Here is a 20,386-nt window from a genome sequence, read left to right as displayed (position 1 = left end):
GATGTATTTCCTCTAACTCCATGTTGCTACCTGTGTCTTGAGTTTCTTTTTTTTTCTCCTGATGAATATCCACCTTTCTTCGATACTCGGATAAGGTGTCTCACCTGCAATGACTGCTGGGGCTTCATTCCCAAAGGAGATTTGTTTCTTTCTCTCAGCCCCCATAGAACGTCAAATATAAGCATAACAGTGATTACTCATTTTAATAATTGATTCATTTGCCTGTCTCATCCTAGACTGTCAGTTCCTTGAGATATAGCCTTTGTCTCTCAATCTATTCCTGTGTTCTCCTTACAGGCCCATAGTAGCTGCTCAGTGCATGCTCTGAGGTGGAAAGCTTTGAGATGTGACCTGTGGTTATTTAATGACTTCGGTGTTAGTTTTTCTGCCCTTTTAGAAGTCTCCATATAACGAGTAGGTAAGAATGAGGCCTGGGGTTCTAGTACTAGACCGACTGGATTCAATCCTGACTTGACCTTTTATCAGGTGTGTGATCTGATTACTTAAATTTTCTGGACTCATTTTCTTTTCATCTGTAAAACTGTGTTAATAGTAGTATATTCCATTTGGAATTTGTGAAGAGTAAATTGCTGAGTGTATGCAAAGAACATAAACCAGTACGTGGCACCTAGCAAGCATTCAGTAAATGCTAACCACAATTATTATTCCATTATTGTTTGCCTTTCCAAATGCAAATTCCTAGTGGCTGTTTTGAGTGCCTTCCCAGACACTGATAGTTTTGTTTTTTCTTCTGGCTACATAGTTGAGTGTCTTTCAAGGTTAGACCCTCAGCCTTCTAGCCCTGGGTATCACCCCTCTCTCCTCCGGAGACCTCACTCATCCTGTAGCTTCACCTGCACCTCTGCTCTGGTGTCCCCTGCAATCTTGTCCCCTGCTGGGCTCTGGGGTCTTCTGGGCTCTGTTGAACATCTTGTTCAACATCTTGCCTTAAGCATCTTTCCGTTTTCTGAAACCCAAGGTGCTCAAAGTGGAAATTCCTATCATAAATTAATACCCTTTTCAACTTTTTACATCAAAGGTGCATCTATTGGTTATCTTCTAGTCATTTAAATGTAATTCTTTGAGGTCATCTTTTACTTATCTACATGACCAACTGGATGACAAATCATAGCTATATTTTCGTAAATATCTTTCAAATCCATCTTTAAATTCTTTATCCCTTTCTCTCCATCCTATTTCTGGATTTTGCAGTAGCTTCTTAGTTATTATCTGTCAGATTTATCTTTAAATATGTCTTTTTTTCTATGTGTCCTCATCTCACAAAGCTTGCAGCATATTCTCTTTCCTCTTCCCAGAAAGCGTTGCTTTTGCTAGTCTTGCCCATTTACCAGCATTATGAAGACATGGTCTTTGGCACGTGCAAGTTTAAGTCCCAATTCTACCATATCCTGGCTGTATGATGCTGGGCAAGTAGATCAAATTCCCTGAGACTCAGTTTTTGCATATTGAAAATGTGGATGACAGCTGCCTTGCAGAGTTGCTATAGGAATTAGATATAACATAGAATATACTTTCTGACACATAGTGTCCTCAATAAATGGGCGATATGTGTAGTAGGAATAGGAGTACTTATAACAGTAGAGAAGAAAGTAACAATTACAATGCAGTTAGAGAAATACTGTATCACAGATATATACAAGGTACTGTAAAATACCAGGGATGAGATGGGGAGCCAATTCATATCTCTGACAGAAAAAGAGTCTCTCTCTGTGCCTTTGGAGGCCAGAAAGAATTTTCTAGAGGATGTGATGCTTGAGCTGAGTCTAGAAGGTCAATGGGACAACCATCCAGAGTCTGCTGGCGCACTGATCAATTTATACATGTCATAAAATATACCTTGGCAGCCTTTGCGTGTGACCAGCAAGCCCTGCCAAGATGTTTTCAGATGACATTTTTGGCAGATTATTCTTTTTCCTTTAGTCTATAATAACTCAGGAGGATGTCTTCCTAGACAGCTGATACTCTTATCATAAGGTATAGAAGAGTATTTAACAGAGAGGAACATAATAAACATTAAATCTGCAGATTGCATATGGGATTATGATTCCTGCAAAGACTCCATCTGATAGCCTCCAGATCTCTCCCAGAAAGGAGTCACTCCTTGTCCCCCCACTGCTATCATTTTTCTTCTGAAACCTGAAATTCTACCTCTGTTCTAGCTGCATTCTCAGCCCACCTTCCTGTCCCTGGCTCCTAGTGAATGTCCCTACTGGGGTCTTCCTCCTTGATCCTCCAAGGGACTGGCAGCTTGCCAAACCCCTTGGGAACCAAAGGGAAAGGCCTTTAGTTTTTTCCTTGAAGTCACTGCTGCTTTTCCCTCTTCTCCACCTCCTCAAAGGGAAAGCAGAACTGAAATATAATAAAACCAGCTGCTAGGAACAGAAAGATAAGTCTCTTTCCCAGAACTCTGCCATAATACATGACTAGATCACCTCCTGGAGGGAGGACTGCTATCCAGCCAGTGAACCCCATAATTACCTCTGACTGTGTATCACTTGTTTACTCCCCTGTAGTATTTGTCTGTTGTCACATAACATCTACAAATACAATGTATTATTATTATTAGGTCTCACAATACTGTGCCTCAGGAATTTGGACTTGGCCAAAGTTCTTTGATGGTATTTAATTGGGGAACTACAACCTCTTACAAAAACTCAGGTGTAATTGTTCCCCTTTTTACACAGTAGAAAACAGAGACACAAAGACACCACCTGATTTGTCCAGTCAGAAGGACAATCCATGAAAGATTCCTGCCTAGAACCTACATATTTTCTTGCTAAAAGCAAAATGCTCCTTGTAACTCATAAGTTTACTAATTCATTGGAGCTCTTTATCCCTTTAGTACTGAATTTTAAAGACCATTTGCTTGTGCTTTATGAATATGTGAAAAAAATTAATCTGTGGTAAAAGGTTTCTGTTTTCCTGATTCCATTTCAATACTTGGGTCTTAGCAGCCAGCTGCTACTTCACCTCTTCTCTTCTGTGGGTGGCATTCTTTCTTTAGTTTATCTTGATTAGAGATTTGGTCTCAATGATCATCCAGGATGCCATCTTCAGCCATCTCAGGTAGGAGGGCTGGGCCTGGATTAAATCCTTGAGAGGATATGACACAAAATCAAGTCCATTACAGGCAGCCAATATGGTTTCAATGCTTTCAGTCTCTCTTATAGACAAACTCAATACTTTTCTGTGTCTTACAATCAACTACTAGGAGAGATGTTGAATCAAGTGACTTCTATTTTATTTATTAAATAATTTAGAGCCCCTGGTTCCAAAATGTATTTGAATCTGTTTATAATATGTATGAAACAACTGTATATGTATATGTGTGTATGCACACACACACACACACACACACACACACACACACACATATATGATGAGAGGGAGTGGGGGTAAATAATAACTGCTATTTATTAAGCTTTATGTGCCACGCATTTTTTCATCAGCTTTCACAGCTAATCAATGAGGTAGGCATAATGACCCCACACTTTACAGATGAAGAAATTGAGTCTTGGAGAGGTGAAGTAACTGATCCTAAGACTACAGAGCTAAGAGATGGTTAAGGAGAGAGAGTTGATACCCACATGTGAAGACATAAAGTTGACTGCTAAAATCCCCTCTAATTCTCAGAGTCTAGGATCCCAACTTGTTCTCTTTGCTTCTTTGCTTTCCCTGTGGACGGGAGGGTAGGAAGTGAGGAGGAAGAATTTTCCGTAATTGCAGGAAGAGTAGGGGAGAAATTAGCATGGAGCTTAAAATAAACAACTGTCTTCTAAGAGTTGTCAAAGTAAATTGTGTCCCCAGAGACACTTAAAAGCAATTTGATCACACATTTACACATGGCTGTGGTTGGGGAAGCTGGTGGCTGATCTACCAGAGGGGATTTTAATGAAGTTTTATAAGCAATACTTTGAAATGTTTTGCATAGAAATGACTTTGTACATCTTCTTTAATCCTGCATATCTGGAACCTCACTCGCCTTTTGAATATTAATTTAACTACTTTGTAAAAGTTTCCAGTTAAAGAAGAATGGGAACCTTGCAGATATATATATAGATCTACTATTTCTGTCTCTGAGCCTTTGTCCATGCTCTTTATAGCACCTGTATTGCACTTGCTCCTCCATCATCCTTACCCAGTCTCTAAAGTCCAACTTAAAGTCCATCTATTGGAGAAAGCCTCTCCATCCCTCTACTCGATATGACACATCCCAACAACTTGGTCCCACCTCGTAATGTAATTTTTAAAAATTGGTCGTGATTAAGGGTTTATTATTATTCAACCCATTATGTGAGCGTGCACTCTATATCTAGCATTGTTCTAGGCCTTGGGGGGGATTCAGTGGTGAACATGGCAAACATCTCTGGAATGTATAAATCACAAGAGGACTTCTTACTTCCAACCCTAGATCGTAGCTCTCAGAGGGAGTACAGGTGTCTTGTACTTCTGGGCGTCCCCCAGTCTGTATTAAGTTATGGCAGGCGGGGTGGAAAGGGATGCAGTCGTCTTCTCTGGTCTCTACAGGATGCACGTGCTCTCCTTACAGCGGCCACTCTTAAGAGGTCACCCCAGTTATTGGTGAAAATCACCTCCCTTAAACCAGGGTTTCTCAACCCTGGCACTACTGACATTGTAGGCTAGATATTCTTTGATAGGGGTGGGGGGACTGTTTTGCACATTGTCAGACATTAAGCAGAATCCTTGACCAACTCTTCCCACTGGATGCCAATTCTATCACCTTTTCTACTTGCGACGACAAAAAAGTCTCCCTCCATTCCCCAATGTCCCTTGGCAAGTAAAATCAACCTTAGATGAATACAACTGGGAATGTTTTTATCTGCAGAAAGTGAGATTTCAGAAAGATGTAAAAAGCTCTGTTTGGATGTTTGTAGGACAATTATGCAGAAAAAGAATTAGCGATAGAAATTTTAAATGAAGCCAGAGGGTAAAACTGGAACTTAAAGAGAATCAATTTTGGAGGAAGTGTTTTCAACGTCAGGACAGCTTTCCGTTTGCTGGGCATGTGCTGCGGTAAGACACGGGGACGTCCGAGGCCTTAGTGCCTCCCTTAGTGCCGACTTGGACACACTTCATTGTCCAGGGGATTTGGAGATTTCGGGATCCTGAGATTCAGTGTGTGTTTGTTTTTATTGTTTCTAAAGTGGCTTGTAAAGAATTAGAATAATCCTTTGGGGATTTGGGGCAGGAAGCAGTGTAAAGTAATAAAATGAGCTTAGTATCCTGGCCCCTAAGTTAGGCCATCTGGGCTAGAGCCAGTTCTTGCCATCACGGGACTTTGGACAAATCCTGGCACTTCTGTGTTTCTGCTTCCTCACCTGTGAAATGGGTACATTTATAGTTTCCGACTCAAAAGTAGTTGTGAGGACTAAATGAGATAGTACAGGCAGAGTCCCTGGTAGATAAATGAGTGGTAGCTATTATTACTAACTCAGCCAGGGTGCTTTGCCTGACGTCCAGAGACTTGAAGAGTTAACTAGTTACTTTTGTCTACTGGTAATGTGCATGTGTTTTGGCGGCAGTTCATGGTAGGATAACTACTTTTATTATTAGTGGGGTAATGTAATCCAAATATAGGACTTAAAAAGCAACCATGATGGAGAAAAATCAAGTTATCAGATTTCTACCTGGTCTTTGATTTATAGTCAAAAGTTAGAATTTTAAGGAAGCTCCATTAATCGGTTAGGACTAGAACTTAAGTTGTATTAATCATTTTATTTAGTGATTTTTTCCCCCACTAATTAATTTAGATTCTTGAATACAGCCTTCAAAGGGATTTTAACGTTTTTAGATTCTTTGCTAGAAAGCAAAGATTGTAAAGATATGAGGAGAGGTATTAGAAGGATACGAGGTGGCTTATTTAGGGTACCAGAGCCTTGGTAAAAGTTCTGAACCCATAAAATCAAGTGGGTGTACTTCTTTGCCTCTTCTTAGCTTCACGTTGTTTTCTGGCCATCTTTGGTGTTCCTCAGCCTGTAGATGCATTATTCTAATCTTCTGTCTTCACATGGGCACCTTCTCTCTGTGCATATCCGTCTCTGTGTCCAAATTTCCCTTTTTATGAGGACATCAGTCATATCGAATGAAGGCCCACTCTAATGGCCTCATTTTAATTTGATCACCTCAATAAAGACCCTATTTCCAACTAAGGTCACATGCTAAGGTACTGAGGGTGAAGATTTTAACATCCCTTTTCAATCCAAAATAGCAACTTAAACAAAAAAGGGATTTATTGGAAATATATGAGATGGTTTATTAAATTGAAAGAAGAGCTAAAGAATATGGAACTAAAGGAGCAAGAGCATGGCTTCGCAAAGATCTAAGGAACAGGAAGCTGCCGCGGGGATAGAGAGACCTCTGCTGACTTTCCCATCTTTATGTCACTCTGCATAATGTTCCGAATCCCAGGAGAAAGCCAAGGTGACTCCTTGGCTGGGAATGTCAGAGTCCCATCATTTGCTTTTCCCAGCACCACTACAACAATAGGCAAGAGATAATTCCCTAAAGATTTGGGATGCTGTTACCAAGAGAAAGGAAGAAGGATGCTAAATGGACAAACCAAATGTCTAATCGAGGCCCTCCAGCAGGAAATGAGGAAGGGAGCAAAATTTAGGGCGGAGGGAAGGCTATATTTTCACATACTTAATTCATCAACTTAATAAACCTCTCATGATTATTAGTATAACAATTCAGAAAAATTCGCCACTCTGATATAACTTGCCCTTCTTCTAAGTCAAGAGCATGGAGGGGATTCCAGCTAATTGTGATTCTTCCCATTACAGAGTTGTCTTCAGTTAGATTTGACTACCATGTCAGTTTCATAGATAGAAAAAATGAGTTCCTGAATAATCTCCTCTTCCATTCTGTGGCCTGGTGTTTCCCGCATCGTGTTCCAGATGCTCCTTGATGCCTTAGAAGGAAAAGTATAATCTCCCGAAGCACCCGCTTCTCCTGCTCCAACCCTGGGCTCTCCTTCTCATTCCACCCTCTCCCAATCCATCCCACCACCACCTCCTCAAAAAATGTAGCCATTGTTATATTAGTTATGCTTTGAATTAAGAAAAGAAAAGAAGAGGTGGGGAAAATTAACAAAGCGAATTACATAAAATGAGGGGTATAAGGAGGTGGCTCATCATTAAATGGTATAAAATCTTAAAGAATAGAATTAGCTTCCAGGCTGTCTTTTTCCATTTAGCCTTTAGTTTCTTCCAAAGACAAATAGCTGATAGACCTACTGTGGTATTTCGCCTGTTGTCAAATTCCATGAACTGCCTGGGCATGAAAGTGGTCATCTCCAAGGCTGGAATCACATGCGAGGAGCAGTCTGCAGGTTAGAGACTTGGACATTGAATGGGGCAGGTTGCATCTCTATTTGGAGGTTAGAAGAAAGCCAGTACCTTTGGCAGAACATGGACTCAAAAAGGGATGAACAGTGAGTCTCATCAGGAAGAACAGATCCTGATAAATGGGGATGAAGTGGTCTCTACCAGTAAGTAGGAAATGACAAAACAGGAAATATTTGAAATTTTACATTGTCGGCATCAGGGAAACAATGAAATCATCCAGCCCAGAAGTAACACATGTCAATTCTTTTCAAGACTCATTGACCAGACCAGTCACTTGTCCCTACCAAACCACAAGGAGGTCAGGAAGTGCCTGCGCCCAGAAGGAGGAAGTAGGCATACTTAGTAAGCAGCAGTGATGACTTCCACTTGTCCAAATGCAAATTTTAGGCCTCTCCTCAACAGGCTCTGATTCAGGAGATCCTAGGAAACCTGCATTTTAAGTAGGCCTCCTCAGGTGAGTCTGAGGCAGAGGAACAGGGTGGACCACGATTTAAGGAACATTTAGTCTAGGCAGGTGATCAAGAGAATGGGAACAAATCTGAGATACAGTTGTCAGAGCTCAGATGTTGGGCCAAACCTGGGTCACCTCACGCTGTTATCAAAGAGGACCACAGATGCTTAGACACCGAGGCCCAAGGGACTGACTGGACAGAAGCTCCTAAAATGCCCAGGCATAAGGGTAGTGACGGAAGTGTGCCTGGGACAGAGCAGTCCCTTGGGTATGTGTCGAGTGCCTCAGGCACTGGGAGAAGAAAAGGGATGTGGGGCTGACTCCAGGCAGTGATTCTCAGATGTGATCTAAGGTTTATATTTATAGTCGAAGAAACTTATTGGCCGATAACACACTTTATTAAATAATTGCTTTCGTCTTTCCTCTGTTCTTTTCTCACTTCTCTTCCTCTTCTCCTCCCTCTCTGTCCCCCATTATTTTCTCTTCTCTTCCTTCCTTATTTTTATTCTCTATTTCCCCTTCCATTTTTTTTCTCTCCCAATATTTCCCTTTCTTATCTCCCTTCTTCTCCTAACTCCTTCTCCCCGTTCTCTCTCGTTCATTATTCTCCTCTCCTTCTCCCTCTCATTCCTCCTCTCCCATGGCTCCCACCCTCCTATTCTCTCTCTCCAGGTACTATGCCATCTGCTGCCAGCCTTTGGTGTATAGGAACAAGATGACCCCTCTGCGAATCGCATTAATGCTGGGAGGCTGCTGGGTTATCCCCATGTTTATCTCTTTTCTCCCTATAATGCAAGGCTGGAATAACATTGGCATAGTTGATTTGGTGAGTAGACCCCATGCAGACCCCACTGGTTACTGGGATTCTAAATAAACTTGGTGTGCTTGGGATTCTAAATAAACAGTATCAGGTTTAGGTGGTTAGTCTAAGACAGAATCTGATAGTGGTCTGAGTCACAATAACAACACGAAACTCAGCTAGCACTTTTCAGTGCTTACTGTCTGACAGAAAGGATGCTGAATACCTATAATCCTGATCACATCCTTTGCTTATTTCATCCAGATGAGAAAAGTCAGGCTCAAAAAGGTAAACTAATATGCCCGGTAATATGCCTAGTAAATAGCAGAATAGGTGTTCAAAGCTTAGCATTCAGACTCCAGAGCCTGAGGTCAGTGATGTCCCCCAAGAGGCTTTCATCCTATTTCATGCTGAGAATCTGTGAGGCTTTCAGTGACCCACAGAAAACATGTCATGTGAGTGGAGGCTTTTGGAGAATGAAGAGAGCCCTGGGCCAGGAGTTGAGGGATGAACCCTGAACCCGACCCTCTCATTGACCCACTTCCTAAAGGGCTGCGATGAGAAGATTCATTGGTCCTCAGTGGAGAATAGTGGTCCTGGGTGGAGAAAAAGAGCATGTGGCACATGTGCCAGGCATTGACCAACCCCGTCTTGATGATCTTTAAGAGTCGTCCAGCTCTGACATACCAAATGTATAATGAAGATCAAAAGCTCTGGTCTGTATTCATTAGCAGGAATATATATTCCAATATATATCCCCTAAGGAAGTTGTCAGGTGGTCACTTTAAAGTTGATCCCGGGATCACATTGAGGTAGGAAGGGAAATGGAGAGGAGAGTCTGAGAGTGAGCTCCGGCCCAACAGAACCATTTAGAGTAGGAGCTGCCCCTTCTTCTCTCCACCCCATTCCTAGCCCCTAATCGTGCCTTGTTCTTTGTCCAGGTAAGGATATCCCAACCAAGGCTGGGCCAGGATTTGCATGTGGTATGTCAGCACGAGAGTTCCTGGGGTTTCTGAAAGCGTTGCTGGGGACAAAGGAGTGAAGTAAAAGGGGATCCGGAAAAAAGGGACTGTACGGATATTTCCTTGAATCCCATCCTTTCAAACTTCAGTTTAATCATTCTTGGGGGAAATGAGATTTAAACTTCCAACAATCAATAGAATAATAATAATTATGGCCAACAAATGTGGAACACTAATTGTGTGCTGAGCTCCATGTTAACTTAATCATTATTCCTGTGACCCTTACTCAGGTCTCACAACAAGGCTATGAAGTAGATCCTATTATTGTCCTCAGGAAACTGAGGATCATAAAGGTTGAGTTATAAGCTAAAGTCACACTGGTAGGGAGCGGTGGTGACTCTATCTAAGCCCAGGCTTACTGGGCTCCAGAGTCCGTGCTCTTACTGTGTGTGCTAAATTTACACTTTAATGGAGAAAATCTTTGGAAGCATCAGAACTTTTAATAAAGACACAGCGCTCTTACTTTCTGATGGAGAATTCCCAAGAGGAATAACCTAAGGAATTTTTGTCCATTTTTGAGAGTGAGATAGAGACATCCATCTCCTATTTACTTTGTGGAACTAGGGGATAAGGCATCTGCTAACTATCAACACGCCTAGTATTTGCTCCATGATGTTTGATTGCATTTCATATTTTTCTACTCACTTGCACATTGAATCTGCCTAGTGAGAAGCTAGCACAACCCACATGTTCACAGTACACATACAGTTGATTCTTGTTATTTGGAGTAATTAGATTCTGTAAAGTTGCGCAAACATCGAATTAGCAAATATGAAATCTTTGCTCCTAGGAGAAATACAGGGTGAGGTTCTTCCAAGTCTCTGGTCACAATATTTTCATCAATTAGTCAATATATGATTATGCTGCTTGTAAGAGAGGCCCATGAAATATAAGGTGACAGAAAGGTTAAAAATAAAATAATAGAAAAATGTAATATGCAAATGCTAATCAAAAGAAAGCTGGTGTAGCTGTACTATTATCAGTGATAAAATAAGTTTAAGGCCAGTAATATTACTTGAGATAAAGAGAGATATTTCATAATGATAAAATGTCAATTCAATAGGAAGATATACTATAACCTTATACTATAAAACGATACTAAATTAAAAGATACTATATAAATGAGGAATTGTATGACATATGTGTGTATCATATATATTTTTTATTCATATCTTTATTCATGTGTATATTCGCACTGGATCAAAAAGCCTCAGGAAGGGAAGTATCATTTCATTACTTAGCTCTCTTCGGCCAAGGGCTGTTTCTAGAGAAGGCTGATAACTAAGAGCTGTCAGTATGCAGGGTTTCTAGTTGGGAGAAAAGTCTTTCAGTCCTTAAAAAGGATCTAGTGCCTCACAATATCCAGTATGAGTGAGGAATATAATGCAATCAATGTGTAGTTCGCTGTTTTAATACAAGAAAGAAGGGAAAACCCACATGATAATCTTTATTACTGCCAAAAATGTATCGACAAAATTCAATATTCATTTATGATTTTAAAAAATTCTCATCAAACTAAGAAGAGAAGAGAACTTTCTTAATTAAATAGAAAGCGATGATAAAAACCTTATGAGGATCAGACTTAATAGTAAAATATTGAAAACTTGCCTGCTAAAAGTGGGAAAGTAATAATGGTGTTCACTATTAACACTTTTATTCAAAATTATACTGGAGGACTTATCAAGTTCAATAATGCTAGAAAAAATGTTATTAAGATTGGAAAGGAAGAAATGAAATCGTCATTATTTGCAGATCACATGAGTATTCATAAAGAAAATTCCAAAGAACCTAGAGATGAAATATTAGTAACTGATTTAACAAAGTTGCTGAATACATAGCCAATAAATGAAAAAATTTCAGAGTTCTACATACTAGCAACAAACAATTAGGATTAAGAATTTTAACATGGTACCATTTGTAATAGAATAAAAAGTCTTTAAAAATACTTAGGAGTAAATCTAATAAATGGTGTGCCAGACATTCATACACATAAAAAAAATAAAACATTACTGAAATAAATTATAAAAGACTTCATAATGATAAAGGATTAGCATGTTTGTGAGTGAGAAGTCAGCATTGTAGAGAAATGATAAACTAATTCTATGGGAAATGCTGGGATATTTGAATGGCCGAAACAGTCTCGAAGAAAACAAGCCACAGTTCGAAGCCTTTTGCTACTAGATCTGTTGTATAGAAGCAGACAGGGAAGGCAGGAGATGCAGAACTCCACACCTGGTTGGGTAGAGTGATTTTGTCCTTCTTGTATCTCTATTCTGCTTGGGACTTCGGCCTCTTGTGGACAGATGAGCCCTCTGAGTCCTAGGATATGATCAGATCATATTCCTTTTCTACCAGCAAGGTTCTAGGTGCTGTAGGTTTATAAAAAAATAGTAAAGCTCTACTGATAAACCTTCTTTCTTTCATTTTTCCTTTATGCTTTTCTTTTATTCTTTCTTCCTTTTCTTTCCCCATCCCCTCCCTTTCTTTCTACCTTTCCATTTCTATTTTTCTTTTTTATCCTTCTTCTTTTCTTATTATTTTCCTCATTCCTCTCCTACTTTTTCTTCTTCATATTTTTCTCCCCTTTCTCTCTCCCTTCCTCATTTCCTCTCTCCCTCCAACTCTCAGATAGAAAAAAGGAAGTTCCACCAGAATTCTAACTCTACGTACTGTGTCTTCATGGTCAACAAGCCCTACGCCATCACCTGTTCTGTGGTGGCCTTCTACATCCCATTTCTCCTCATGGTGCTGGCCTATTATCGCATCTATGTCACAGCTAAGGAGCATGCCCACCAGATTCAGATGTTACAACGGGCAGGAGCCCCCGCGGAGGTCAGACCCCAGCCAGCAGACCAGCATAGCACTCATCGCATGAGGACAGAGACCAAAGCAGCCAAAACCCTGTGTGTCATCATGGGTTGCTTCTGCCTCTGCTGGGCTCCGTTTTTTGTCACCAATATTGTGGATCCATTCATAGATTACACTGTCCCTGGGCAGGTGTGGACCGCTTTCCTCTGGCTTGGCTATATCAATTCTGGATTGAACCCCTTCCTCTACGCCTTCTTGAATAAGTCTTTTAGACGTGCCTTCCTCATCATCCTCTGCTGTGATGATGAACGCTACCGAAGACCTTCCATTTTGGGCCAGACTGTCCCCTGTTCAACCACAACCATTAATGGATCCACACATGTGTTAAGGTGAGTGCCTAGGGCTTTGATAGATTTTATTGGCATGACTCAGAAAACTGAGTAACTCTCCAGTTTTCTGTTTCCATAGGGGATACTCTTAAAAACCTCTGCGGTGATTGCAAAGATTAAAGAAAATCTACCATCTGGTCATGGAATAGAGAGTAGTGGGTAAGGACTCGGGCTTTGGGGAGACTGACTGACATTGAAATCCAGTCTCCACAATTCTGTGACCTTGGGCAAGTCATTTAACCATTCTGAACCCTATTCTCATTTTTTAAAAAAATGAGATCATAATTACCATATCTACATCACAGGGTTTCTGTGAGCATCAAATTAGCTAATGTATGTAGAGCACATGGTACGGAGCCTGACATCTAGTAAGCACTTAGTAAATATCATCTACTATTTTTGAGCTTTAAGGTAAAATAGACTTTATTTTGACTCTTGGCATCACTACTAACCATTTGTATAATCTCTCTTGGTTTTACTTTCTTCAATTATAGAAAAATGATGAGAATGCTAATATCCATCTCATAGGGCTCTTGTAACAATCAGAGATGATGTGTTTATATAAAATCTGACATAGTAAACACTCATAATACTACTAATAATGTTATTAACATTAGTAGGAGTAGGAGTGATAGCATACTGCCTAATACTCTAAGATGGCCATAAAATAATATGATAAACTGAAATAAGTAGAATGACAAATATGCGATAGTAATGCCATGTGATAAATGATATATTGGAGGTATGGACGATCTAGAATGGGGATATGAGTATGAAACAAGCTGATTTGGCTTAAGGAAATCAGGGAGGGCTTCACAGAACAGCATTTTACAAGAATTTGAGACTTGGAGAATAACTCAAGGAAGCCATTCCAGGCAGAGATGAAATATGAAAGAACGTGGGAAGGTCAAGCGGTTTACCCAACGTCACATAGGTTGATGGAGGTGAGAGTGACTTTGGTGTTGAATGTTCAGTGACTAGTCATGATTCTTCTTTCCAAACCTTGAGAATTTTCTGGCAGCCCTGGTCTAGAGTTCTCAGCTGTGAAAAGCCATGGGCAATAAGTACATTCATCCTGTAGCAAAGATGAACTGTCACCGACATTTTTTTCCTTTGCTCTGAGATGCACAGGAATTTCTGAAGAGCAGCTCCTTCTTTGAAACAAGCATTTGATTTTTCTGACGATGACAGTATTCAGCTATTCTGGCAGCTGAGAATTGGGGAATTTTCATTTGCATGTGGAAGAAAATAGGAATTGCTGTAAAGTAGAAACACTTCGCCTCAGGGACTGCTCAGAAGCATGGATTCAATTTGCTGTTACCAGTGTGGGCAGACTTTTGCTAAAGCCTAGTATGGTGTTGAAATTCCAGCTAGTGGAAGGGCCTCCAAGGATACCCCTATAGGCTGACATTTTTAATTATTATGTCTTAGCAAGTGTCATAGAAAGGATCCAACATTAAAGTGTGTATACAAGAACTTCTGTGTGGGTGCCAGATAGTTTTTAGCTATTTAAGCTAGCAGTTGCCTGAGTATAGACTGTTGACAACTTAGAGCGTTTGCTCCAGCAGTGCATGTGCTAACTCAATTGTTTAGATCTGGGTGACCTTTTCCCCTAGGAACAGTCAAAGAAAGAATTTGAGAGGTTTCTAGGGCAGTCCAAGGAACCTTGTTTTGCTAATACTGTACTGTTTTACAAACCCTGCTGTTTCTGGAAATCTGCAGTGTGATTGCAAAGCAGAGATAGTAGTCAAGAGGTGACTTACAGATATATTTTCTTGCATTTCTTCATGAGGTCATGAAAAGTGCAGGAAGTTGGTTTGAGGTACTTTTCCATGGGGGTGAGGACTCTTATAAGAGTGGGGGCAGCCTATCCAGAGAAGTTAAGACTATTTGAAACCCGAATCCACTAGAGTGTAGGCCTGGCCAGGAGAAGAATCCTGCCTGTTTTAGCCACTGCTACATCCCAGTAGCCAATCTATTGGCTGATGGATAGTAGGAACTTAGCTTCTTGATGAATAAATTAACAAGTCATACAATTAATTGTGCAGATCAATTATAATAACAGCACAACTTAAGAAAAATTTACGTTTTTCCTAAAAATCCCACAAGCAGCATATCCACAAATTTAGATGAATTCAAGAAATATAAGCCTAAACAATCAATAGTAAAAAAAGCTTTTGTCCTGCTGCTCCTACTCCTAGCCTCTATTTTTCTTGGCATTTGTGCTGCTCGAGACTGTAGAAGTCCTTATTTAACACCTATAACACCAAATTTCTTAAGGGCAGAAACTATGGCTTGCTTTTATTCATGCATCATATGCTTCCTTGCATACTGTCTGCAAAACAGTGGATATTCAAATGATCAATACATTTTTTGCTGATGAAATATCTTCACTATTATCTTCAGATTAATGAAAGATTAAGACACTGAAAATTGAAAATTATTTGATTTTTTAAAAAATTATTTCCTGAGACTCTAAAAAGTATAGAGGACTTAGTCTGCAACCCAAGAATCACACTGGGGAGAGCCAGGTCATGACAACACTCTGAAATTGTGGGGCCTTTTTCTCTTAAAGTTTTTTTGAGAGAATGGAATTTCACTTTTCCAGGTTGAATTAAAAACAGACCAGTCTGGCCTCAGTGGTTTAGAATAATACACTCTCATGCTTGGTTGTATCCTATGGCCCTTGGACTTATCTAACATTTTGTCATTAAGCAAGCAGATGGGTAGCCAATGATGTAAAATATGCTTTTGCAAGACATTCTTAGAGGGCTTTGATCACTCAGATTGTACTAACTAACGTGCATAGTAGTAGAGAAATGCAGCTGTGAATGGTTGTTTCTGTTGGATCAGTGTCTTCTTTGGGATACCCAGCCCACAATCAAAGTAAAAGTGAAAATATCATTTGGTTGGCTGATGAATAGTTCGTCTAGATATATAGGTTACATAACCTTTTAAAAATAGTTTCCAGACATGAATTATTGTCATATAAATGTTTTTTTGGAGGCAGTTTTAATATTTATACATACGTATATTAGAAAGAAGCATAATGCCAATATGTGGACAGTGGATTCTAACAGGTTCATCATGTGCGTGAACTGATTCTTAGTGAATTTAGAGCCAGCTTCTCTCTCCTTTCACACCCTTAACCTGATTCTTTTGCTGTTTTCTTCATCCACCAATATCTCTCTTAGTCTTATAGGAGCAACTTTTCCCACTCTAGAAAACTCACACCAAACATAATGGAGGAGAAAGGAAGAAATAACTATGAGAAAACACTGGCTACTTTTCTGCTCAAGTCAGGAATAAGACAAGGATGCCTTGTCACTTCTGTTCAGCATTGCACATGCAAAATCCAAATGACTGAAAAAAAAGAAATATGAGGCATGAAAATTGGAGGAAAAGAGTAAATCTGCCACTGTTTATGAACAATATGATCATCTATTAGGAAAATCCTCTATAAACTAAAAACTAAGCTATTTCACAAGGAAGTTCACACATTAGCTGCTAGACTCCTATATCCTAAAAATAACCAATTAGAATGAGAATTAAGAAAAAAGCTACTGTCCACAGAAGCAATAACTAAAGTTACTTTAAAAATGTAGGAGAAAAGTGTAAGACATTTATTGAAGGAAACTTTAAAACTTTCCAGAAAGGAAAAAGCAGGGGTATAGGGATTCACTGTGAACCCAGATGAGACTGCTGTAAAACCCACATTTCATTTTGAAGTTATAAGAAACTCATCAGAAGTCCAGGTTTGCAGATTCTGGAATCTGATTTATTAGGTTCTGAGCTTTGATTTACAGTTACCTTGTGCAGAGCATCTATCTAACGTGTCAGGCACGGTGTATGAGGTAGTAGACGTAAAGATGAATAAGCTTTGGTGTCTTACTGATCTCAGAGCCTAATGAGGAAAGAGACACATAGCAAATAAGGGGGTATAGTATGTATCACTGGAGTTGTGCACAGGTTTAACAGTGGCTGATCACTTGTCATCAACAGTTTCCTCAATATCACTGATAACCATCCAACATCTACTTCAATTCCTGCAATGAGAGAATCTTACTACTTAATGAGACTTCTCAATGGTTGGGCAGCTCTAGAGTTGAAAAGTCTCCCTTATATTGAGTTGAAGTTTTCATCGCTTTGACTTCTACCTACTGGCCCTAATTCTGCCATGAGCAAGATAAATCCAGCTACGTCTTTTTTTTTTTATTGGTATCACCCTTTCTGTACAGTTTAGCTCTGTGTCCCTTCTGAGGCTTTTCTTTTACAATCTAAATATCCCAGTTTTTTTCATTACTCTCCATATGTTACTGTTGAAGGTTTGAAGAACATAATCACATCCCTTTATTTGTAGCCTTTATTTGTCTTGATCATTTTTTCTTTCAAAGTATGGTCACTCGCATTAGAATCATCTGGGAGCTTAGAAAAAACATAAAATCTTGAGTGCCATTCACTAAATTGGGGAAGATTAGGGAAAATGGCATTTTTAACAAGATGACTCTTATGCGTATTAAACTTTGAGAACCATCGTGAATTGGAACGGTCCAATGTTTGCTGACATTGATCATACTTCAGGGTTAAGACACATATTATAATTCTTTGGTTCTTTTAGAGTCTCTCAAAGAATAATAATTTCATCTGGCAGTAAAATATGAGAGAAAATTCTTTTGGAAGCTTACATCATCATCTCAGTCATTCTTCAAGTCAAGTGACTTTCCCCATTTGGGAGGCATAGTGCAACCATATAGACTATGGCCACATGGGTGACTGGTGATAGGAACAAGCCATATTGATTTGTCTTGGAGTTCTTTAGGGGTTTGACTCTGGAGTTCTTTGTCCTTTGGATAAATGCCAAGGATCTGGCCAGCCATGTCCACTGCTGTAACCTCAGAGCCTAGTAAAGTACCTGGACCATTGTGAGGCTTGACAAGGGGATAGAGGAATGCTTCTGTCTGTTGTCCGGTGACTTAGCTTCTCTTCTGTTTAACCGTCTTTTTAAAGATTAGCCTGTAAGATCCAAGGCAGAATAGGGACTAGGGTGCTGATAGTAACCTTAGAACAGAGATTTTCTTTACGTGAATCCACTGACGATTCCGGTTTTGGCTTCTTGGGTAAATAATCTCTGTCCTGCTTATCTCACTACTTCATTGTGAAAATCAAAAGAGATAATGGATGTGAAATCACTTTGCTAACTGCAAAGCTCTGTTCTCATGGGAGAGATAATTATGTTACAAGAACAGACTATTTATAAGTTAGGTAACACAAGCAGAGATTGCATGCAAAGCTTAGCTTTGGGAATGAGTGTCTCTACTCTCATGCCAAGCTTCGATCTCTTCCTTGCTCAAACCTAGAACACTCACCTAGTTCCTGAGAAGGCCAAGAACTCTTGCAAGCACTTTCTTAAGACCTTGTCTATTTAACTTGGCTGTTGGCTACCACCCTCTGTTATCTATCTGCAATCTCCGATAAACAGGTTTTCCATCGAGTTGGAGACTCCTAGAGTGTGCTGTCCTATAGGGCAACCACTAACTACATTCCAAGTGCTCAGTAGCCACGTGTTTTGAGTGGCTACCTGATTAGAGAGCACAAATGTAGAATATTTCCATCACCATAAAAACTTCTATTGGACAAAACAGCTCTGGAGCCATGCGAGACTTCTCTCTGGAAGGAGGCATTATATGCTCTCCCTCAGACTAACTCCTGTCAACCAAAGCTCAATAATAAATAAACCAATTCTAGTGGTTGTGTTATGTAAGTAAGTCTTTGACATTTCTATGCCTAATTAGTACATTCAGATTTATAGATGGAATGGATAAAGGAAGAAAATACGAAGATGGAGAAAACTTGGGAGTGAGTTAGAGGCAGCGAGAATAAGGTTCCCACACACACAAAAAATAATAGAAGAAAAAATTCTTCCAGGTTATTGCCCTTTGTTTCCTTTATGAATAACAATAATCAGAATTTATAATTGTATTTATTTTTTGTTTTCTTGTTTATTATCTGTCTCCCCAGTCAGTCAATAATGAGAGTAGATAAGGTGTCCATTTTATTTAGAAAAGATCCCCGGGATGTAGCACATTGCTCAGTTAATTATACTTATTGGTTGAACGAACGGATGCTTTTATTAGACCCTATTGTTTACCTGGACAGTGTATACTCAAGTTTTCACCATTTAAAAAATATTTATTAATTTTTAATATTTATTGACTATTTAGGAATAGTTGTTTTTTCACTGTGAAAACATTGCCAACTTTCAGTTTCAACAGGCCAGAATTCCCCTTTTAAATAAAGGTTTTCACACTGTAGATTGGAAGATTACCTGTGGATGAAGAAATAATTTAGGTTTGATTTATTTTGGATCCTTACAGGATTCTGCTAATGTTAGAAAGTTGTTTGACATTTAAAAGCCATTTTTCTTTTTTGGCCTTTACCTTGAACTTTGGAGGCTGTAATTGTATTCAACATTTACCTCATTGTTTTTAACCAAAGCAGACTGAATCTGGGTGAATCAAAGATAGATGAAGATGACCTTGCTTTATCTCCCCAACCTCTTCCATGGTGGCCTACATAATCTGCAGGCCCAACATAAAATGTGGGGCCTTTTTTGTTTGAAAAGCAGGAAAAGTAGTTAAAAGTATTAAAATGTAGAGTCTTTTTTCTTTCATCCACAGTCTTTCTCTCAACCTGTCATAGTGTATTTATTTGCTATTTACCTTTTCTCTAGTAGAAAATAAAATATACTTTAAAATTATTAGCATAAATTTATCATTCATCTTTATGTTGTACAATGCCAGTTTTAAATGCAAATGTAAAAGTGTTAAATATAAAATCTCCAAAATGCCACAAATTGCCTAAAATTTGTAGTTCAGACATGCTTATATATTTGTTTTCACCAGACAGTGCACAAAACTAATACAACTGTTTTTATTCCATTTCTTGATACTATTCTACTGACACTCTACCTTCAGGTTACTGATGAATAAAGAAAGACAGTGGAAGAAACCATGGTTGCTCTCTTACGCTCTCTATGTCAGTAGTTTTAGCATAAGGGCTTGACTAATACAGGGAAGCAACACGAGTGAGAAAAAACTTGAGAGGGTTCCTCGGTGGTTCTTGTTCCTTAGAACATCACAGCCTTTCTTCTGCTTTTGGCAAGTTCTGGGTGAAATAGAAAATGTAGCCTCTCAGGGCTGTCAGCAGCCCCAGTTACTACGTCGTAAATGTGTTGATATGAAACGTTGGCACAGAATTCTGGTGGATCCATGGGATTCAGCAAGACTCAAAGAAAATACAAGGTAAGCATGGCATGGAAGCTGTCGACAGAGATGATGGAAGAAGGGAAAATGCTTCGTATGTATAATGTGTTTACCTTGTTATTGCTTTGAGTCTTCTGACCTGGGCATGGTGAGTCTACCAGAATTTTGTGCTCACGGGGCATCACCAATGGGATGGGGCAGCAAGGAACATAGTGCATAGATCACCTCTGCTCATGGGCATGCTCTATCCTTCCTTTAGATTTCACA

General features: G+C 39.5%; 1 protein-coding gene across 3 annotated transcripts in view; it reads left to right on the top strand.

Annotated features, from left to right (window-relative positions):
- Nucleotides 1–20,386, top strand: part of HTR4 (5-hydroxytryptamine receptor 4) — a 111,397-nt gene that overhangs the window by 74,514 nt on the left and 16,497 nt on the right. Inside the window, exons 5-7 of one of the 3 annotated variants that reach the window (XM_039836488.1) lie at nt 8,512–8,665; nt 9,580–9,621; nt 12,289–12,857. In XM_039836488.1, coding sequence (XP_039692422.1) covers nt 8,512–8,665; nt 9,580–9,621; nt 12,289–12,857 — 765 coding nt within the window. Of the gene's footprint in view, nt 1–8,511; nt 8,666–9,579; nt 9,622–12,288; nt 13,121–20,386 lie in introns of those variants that run through there. The other 2 variants (XM_039836489.1, XM_039836490.1) reach the window with 2 other exon arrangements.

The sequence above is a fragment of the Pteropus medius genome, unplaced genomic scaffold, assembly GCF_902729225.1.
Source record: "Pteropus medius unplaced genomic scaffold, Ma_sr-lr_union100, whole genome shotgun sequence".
Classification (NCBI taxonomy): Eukaryota; Metazoa; Chordata; class Mammalia; order Chiroptera; family Pteropodidae; genus Pteropus; species Pteropus medius.
Note: the sequence above shows the minus strand (reverse complement) of the source record. Positions and strands in the feature narration are given on the sequence as shown.